Genomic DNA, 7,288 nt, shown 5'->3' with positions numbered 1-7,288 from the left:
GCTGCGTAAGCTGCACTGGCTTCCAGTGGAGTACTGGATCAGATTCAAAGTTCTGGTGTTGACCTTTAAGGCCCTTCATGGTCTGGGACCCATGTGTCTTCAGGACCACCTCTCCCAATGCACCCCCAGAAGAGCATTGCGCTCAGCAGATCAGAATCTACTGGTGGTCCTCGGCCCGAGGGACGTCTGACTGTCTTCGACCAGAGCCGGGGCGTTTTCTGCCCTGGCTCCAACGTGGTGGGACTTTCTGATGAATAACATTTGGGCCCTGTGTGACCTGATGCAGTTCCGCAGGGCCTGTAAGGCAGAGGTGTTCCGCCAGGTGTTTGGATGAGGACAGCGATGGTTCCATCCTTCTGGCACTCCCACTCGACACCTCCCAGCAAGGCAATGGCACTACTGAAATTCTTAGCGTCATCTTTTTAAGTAAAGTTTTATTATGGATTGTATGATGTCACTATGTTGTACACTGCCCTGAGCCTTGCCTCAACAAGGGAAGGGCGGTTTAAAATGTAATCTAATAAATAAATCCATACTGTGATAGGAAAGGCAATATCTAGCTGTCTAACTAAGAGATGGGGAGAGATTGAAAAGGCAGATCTTCTCCTCTTGGAAGTCAGAGAGAGAGAGAGAGAGAGAGAGAGAGAGATGAAACTGGTGATCCAAATCCAGCAGCTATTTTAGGAGATCAGTAGGGATTAGTTGCACCTTCTGACCCAAATGAGTGGGCTTATTTCTGCCCATTATATATATTTATACTAAGCATGGTATGAATCACATTTATGCTTACTGCACACTTTTACAGAATAGCCACTGATTACTTATAATTCTTTTAACCTAGATGGGCAAAAATTAGTTTCTTTGCATTCTACAGAAAAGCTGCATAAGTTAAAATTATGCACCACCAGTTAGATCTGTCATCTCCCCCCTCCTGCATTATTACAAAATAATTAACTGGGCTTGCTGCTTTGCTGATGCTGCATTCATCTCTATTATAACCTTTTTTTTTCTAAAAAAAGAGAAAATCTTAAGGACATCCTAGCCCTGACTAGACCATTAATTACCGTATGATGGCCAATTACCGAATTCCAGAATTAGGTGTGGCTTGAATGCAAGAAGCAGCTTGTTCCAAAATTCACGTTTTGAGCGTGATCAATAGAGGGAGAGAGAAAGAGAGAGCAGACAACTTCCAAATGGTATCCATAGAGGGCAAGAAGAAAAACTATTTAACCATTATCTATATTTTTTTTAAAAAAAAGCTTTGCTGATGAAGGGCAATAAAATCTAAAGGACAAAGAATGATTGGCTAGTAGCAATTGGATTTGTAGCCTATTTCTTCTGGATCAAATAGCACCACTGCGTTCTGTAAGACTTTCACATGTACATGTTTACTGTTTGGCTTTTAATGTCTTACAAAGTCACTCAACATTCTTTCGGACCATGTGCAGGTTGATGTATTTTAGATAAGTTATATGGTCCGTTTAAAGCAGCTTATAACAGAAAACTTTTAAGAACTACAATCATATTAGCTAAAAATTTTATATTCCATGCTGTCAACATTTTTCAGCTTGTAGACATAAAAAGAAAAAAACAACAAAAAGGCAAATAAACCACCAACATAAAAGAAAACTTCAGTTAAAAATGAAAAACCTGGATGAAAAGAAATGACTGACACTGCAGTCCTGGGCAGAGTTAAGTCTAATCTAAGTCAATTGCACTGTCAGTCTGGCATTTAAAAATAACTAAGCAAGGTGATAGGCAAGTCTCTGCTAGAAGATGGCTCTATAAGCAGGGTGCCACCATGGGAAAGGCCCTGTCCCACAATTAAGTGACTCAAACACAACATTTTCTGGTGTCCCCCCCCAAAAAAGGCCTTGGAAAATAATGTCTAAGAATTAAATTTAACTCTACCTATGGGGTTCTGGATTTTTTCCTATATAGTTCAGCATAGAAAAGTACAAAATCTACTATATATTTGGGTTAAGCCCCCCCCCCCAATATAGCTTTGCTTTGCTAAGCATGAGATATGGGGCAGAAAAAGGGCAAAATCACATACTTTTTGCCTTTCAGCAATCTACAGTTGCAGAATTTCTTTCCTCAAAAGGCCTAGCCAGACCAATTTCAATATTTATAACCTGCTTTTCCCCCCAGTGGGGCCCCCAAAGTGGCTTACAGCACATCTGTTTCTATTTTATCCTCACAAAAGCAACCTGTGAGGTAGGTTAGGCTGAGACAGTAACTGACCTAAGGACACCCAGCAAGCCTCCATGGCAGAGGGGGATTCGAACCTGGGTCTCCTAGCCGACCCTCTAACCATTACACAACACGGCCTATGTTATTTGGCTTTTTTCCAATGACCAAGCTGGATGAAAAGCTCATAGATCTCAAAATGAGATACGATTTCTCCAGAGAAAAGTTAGTTCAATTGTCTTCAGCTCATTCTCAATTTTATTCTCTGTCTGATGCCGTTCCATCCACCTGAGATTTCCCTCAGTGACCACAGACACTCTGGGACATAATGATGCTTTTTTATAATAAGATGTTGGGCACAGTGTGAAACAAAAAATGACTTCATGTGGGATCTTCTCTGATGACTGCCTCTTTAGGAGAGAGTTTAAATACATGCAGGAGGCCCGTCACATCTCACAAAGCTCGCTGCCACAAACAGAAGCGTTTCATCAACACAGTGGGACCCAAACTATTTTATTATTCTTTCTAGATTTGCTAGACAGCAGCACGGTAAGAGTTGCATCCAGCACTAAGATAGAAATGTGCACGGTGAGTAATGGCGCACTTAAAAGACACAGAACAAAACAGGATTTCTGATTCCTTCACACAGGTACCAATTTGAAACATGAAGATTGTAATTCTGCTTCTCTCTCTTCTGGGATTGACAATCGCCTTTCCAGTAAGTAGGTTTTAATTTTCTCAGCTTGCTGGGGTGGGGGGAAGGTTTATACACGTCTGGTAAACTAAGGAGAGTAAAGAATGGGGAGACCAGGGTTCCGATACTCAATCTGCCATAAAGCTTCATGGGGTAAACTTCGGCCAGTTACTCTCTTTCAGCCTATGTTGCTGAACCTACCTTATAGGGAAGCTGTGAGGATAAAATAGAGGAGAGAAGGTCCACATACACTGTCTTAAGCTCTTTGCAGGAAGGATAGAACATTGATAGTGTCTGTATTTGTACACACACAGTATTAAACTTGGGTTCTGCAAATTCAGACCGAGAGCTCTGGCTGCTACAAACATAACCCTGAATAGGCACTGGAGACTGGAGTTACCAATATGGCTTTTTCTGCACTGAAATTTTACCTCTGTCATGAAGAAATGTCATGCCTCTAGTTCTGACTTTTAAGATGCAAAACCATGGCATTTGCCAGACATTTCTAAGACTCGACACGTCTAGGAATTGTCATTTCTTGGGCAACAGATTTCAGGTCTTTCAGTGGCCTGGAAATATCTTGAATGTTTGGGAGTACACCTCTTGTTCTCAGCTGTAGGATGAGATTCCAGAGTGCCATGATCTAGATGTGGCAAATTACAGCTGTGTGGATTGTATAGGACTACCTTAATAGCAGGGAATTGGAGGACTACAATTCTTGCAAATGTTTCCCTTTCAGACTTAGCAACTAAGCATGTCTGCATCTCACAGCTTTCTGGAGGGACTGGAAGTTCCCTGACCATTTGGAGTCACAATCTGAACTTCCCATAAGAAGGAAAGCTATACAAATGTCCAATTTTTCAGGGGTTTCTAGTAAACAGAGTTCATAAGACTACAGATGTACTAAATAAGACATTACAAATCAGGAAGTACCTGTGCATTATTTTTAAAAGTTTTCCGAGTTTAAAAAAGAATAGAAATAATATCACTGGGAAAAGACACAAGTCTATGGTTAGGTCAGAAGAAGCCCAACTAACATATGTAAACAAACAGACCGCTCATTAGTTATCTTACACACTGGATTTCCTCCCAGCAGTTTACTCTCATTTGTGATGCATCCCATGCACAAAAATGCATTATAGCTAGATAAACAAGAGAAAGAGTGGAGACCTCTTTGGTATATGTGACTTATTTCTCCTTGTGCATCAATGATGCTATTTCTACTTTCCCTGAACTTCTACCAACCAAGGTACACTTTTTAAAAAGTGAAATAAAACCACTCTGTATTGGGGCACAGTTGAAAGGAAAGGAGACAGAACGTATCTATTTGCAAGATTTGTATCCCACCTTTCCACCCAATTAGGGCTTTACAAGGTGGAGAGCAATTAACAACCAACTTTTGTGTGTGTGTTTGAAGTGCCATCAAGTTGCAGCCGACTCATGGCAACCCAGCATGGGGCTTTCAAGGCAAGTGAGAAGCAGAGGCAGTTTGCCCTTGCCTTCCTCTGCAGAGTCTTCCTTGGTGGTCTCCCATCCAAATACCAACCCTGCTTAGCTTCCGAGATCTGAGAAGATTGGGCTATACCATCCCTCCTGTCTGTCTGTCTGTCTCTGTCTGTCTGCCAGTCAGTAAGGCAACACTTGATGAAACAGAAAAAGGCTTCACCCACTTGTGGAAGACAATGATTGAGAGCGGATAGACAAATCTTTGTTGGGAGGGAATTCCATCATTTCAGTGCCATGGTCGAGGATGCCCTTTCATGGGTTGCCACCCACCTAGCTTCAGTTGATGCAGGCTCCCAGAGCCCAGAGATTTGTAAGGTCAGGACCATTTGTATGGGAGTATGGGGGTGCTTAAGGAATGCAGGCACCAAGTCATAATCGATCTTAAAGGCCAAAAGCAGCGTGACAGTGGCACGGAAGCAAATAGGGACCCAGTGCAGATGGAACAAGACTAGAGTGACATGGTCCCTACACCTTTCTTATCTAGACAGCAGTCTTGCTGCAGCGTCGTGAAGGTGATGGTGGGAAGCAGAGGAAAAGGAAAGAGTTTATAATCCTACAATGTTCCCATCTTGCCTGTGAGATTTCCGTGATTATCTAGTGTGCCAGAAAGCAAGGACTGGAGGAGACAGATGCTACTGTCTAGCCATGAATTCCTGACCTTAGCTAGCCCTTGCCTAGTCCAGGGCTCTCCAAACACACAGCTTAAGGCAGAAGACTCAGCATGATTTACGAGCACAGTTTTAGAATGCTTTTTAGCACTCATTTAGGATGCTTTGAAATACAGCTTGTTTTCAGGTGCAGAATAACACAAACAACAAAACAACCCGAGCACCATCTCTGTATATGTCTAGACGGCTCGTCACTTTCCCCCCTCTTTTTAAATACATGTTAACAGCAACCAGAGAGGTCTCACGAGTTCACTTCTGTATGTTTTAAAAGAATGTCCATTTATTAATGATATTATTAACAGTGAATAATACTTGGCTGTTCCTTTCACAAGTGACAGGACATCCTTAGAAGAGTTGCAGGTCTCTAAAATCACAAGACCCTGAAGCACCTGGAGGTGTAAAGACAGCTGAGGGGGAAGGGGCTAGGTTGTCAGACTAGGATTTAGGTGATCTGGATTCAAATTTGTTTATTTAGTGCATTTATACCCCGCTTTTCTCCTCAGCAGGGAGTGATAGCAGCTTAGATCATTCTCTCCTGTATCTTATCCTTACAACACCCCTGTGAAGTAGGGTAGGCTGAGAATGTGTGGCTGGCCCAAGTCACCCAGCAAGAAAAGCCCCCCCGGGGGGGCAATGACCCAGCTCAAATTTGGCAGTCTTTGCCTTGTGCAGGGTAGTAGCAGCCACTGAGAGACCCACTCCATGCAGGCCAGGGAAGGAGGCTTGAGGGCCAGCTGAACCCCATGTGGGATGGGGAAGAGGGTGCACAGGGTAGGGTGGGTCTCGCCTGTCCAAGCCCCACATTGTGAAGGAGATGCTCTTTGTCCCTTCTTCCTCTGTGGGGTGGGGGCCTTGTTCTATGTCTTTTTCCCTCCCACTCCACCCCAGCAGACATAGATGCAAAAACTAATTATAAACAAGGCCCATGGAATGCGGGAAATACAAGATCGACTATAATTAAGCAAAATTCCAATGTAATCAAGAAAACTATAGTTGTGAGGGGAGAAATAGGACTACCTCATCCATTGTGGCACTCTGAGCGCCAAGAAACTTTGCAATATTATTACATGTTCCCCACTTCTCTGAGCAGCAAGAAGTTCCAAGGTGAATGCTCTTCCTTCCCCTGGGCTGGTCCTTTTGGAGGGCAGAGTGGAGACTTACAGATTTTTTTTGTAGTATTTGGTTTATCTAACAGTACACAAGTAGAGCACATGTGGAGGCTAAGAGAGAGAGAGAACGTGCGTACACCTTAAGACATTTTAGCTAACTCACAGCATCTGTTTCCTTCTCTCTCTCTCTCTTCCGGAGTCAAAACTATTCTTCAGCTACACACAAACACTCACCTGCACCTTCAATTCACCTAGAAGGGGTCACCACCTGAACAAAGCCGTTTCCTACCAATTAATACCCACAGAGATAACACCCACTGTCATTAAGAAATGTTTTAGCCCAGGACTTGCCTCAAGGCCCCTTGGGCTAAACCCATTCACCATGGTAAGACATGGATCTTGCAGCAATATGAGGACAGAGTCAATGGACACTGGAAAGCTGTCAAGCAGTCTGAGTAAATGAGAACAAAAAATGTCACCCGCTCATTCCTACCACGGACATTATGTCACAACCCACTCACAAACTGTTAATTTTAATGGGACAGAAAGAGTAAGTCCCAGATCTCTAGCATTCTGACACATTTCTATTTTATTTATGGCATCTGGTTTATTTATTTATATTTTATTTATTTAAAACATTTCTATGCAGCCTTTCCACCCAATTCAGCGTCTTCAGGGTGGCAAACATTAAAACATTTCAGACATGAAAAAGTATTTTAAATACAAATACACACACACACAGACACACAAACATACACACATGTGTATGTATACACACACCAATGCTCCCTCTAAGCTGTGGAGTCTTGTGAGCAAAAATTCTACTTTGTGAGCTACTGGCATTAAAGTTGTGAGTGAGCGATTTGGCTACTGCATAAATTAGTTTGCTCTGGAGCCATCCTTCCTGAACTAAGACAAAAATCTGTGAGCCGGAGGCTAAAAAACACTGAGCTAGCTCACACTAACTCAGCTTAGAGGGATACTGACACACACATATACACACTGGGAGGAGATCCAATAAGATTTATTGAGGCAACACCAAATAAACCCAAAAAAGTCTTCTTCACCCACTGGTGGAAGACAACAATAGAAGGAGACAGAGGAATCTTCTTGGGGAAAGA

At 42.7% G+C, this 7,288-nt stretch overlaps 1 protein-coding gene across 1 annotated transcript in view; it reads left to right on the top strand.

Moving 5' to 3' along the window:
* The first annotated feature begins 2,838 nt into the window (after positions 1–2,838).
* AMTN (amelotin) overlaps positions 2,839–7,288 on the top strand; it is a 26,771-nt gene continuing 22,321 nt past the window's right edge. Inside the window, exon 1 of the mRNA XM_015421422.1 lies at positions 2,839–2,908. Within this exon, the coding sequence (XP_015276908.1) occupies positions 2,855–2,908 (54 nt within the window). The 5' untranslated portion in view covers positions 2,839–2,854. The remainder of the gene's footprint in view (positions 2,909–7,288) is intronic.

The sequence above is a fragment of the Gekko japonicus genome, unplaced genomic scaffold (genome assembly GCF_001447785.1).
Source record: "Gekko japonicus isolate JY-2015 unplaced genomic scaffold, Gekko_japonicus_V1.1 scaffold740, whole genome shotgun sequence".
NCBI lineage: Eukaryota > Metazoa > Chordata > Lepidosauria > Squamata > Gekkonidae > Gekko > Gekko japonicus.
This window is presented reverse-complemented; position numbering and strand designations above follow the sequence as displayed.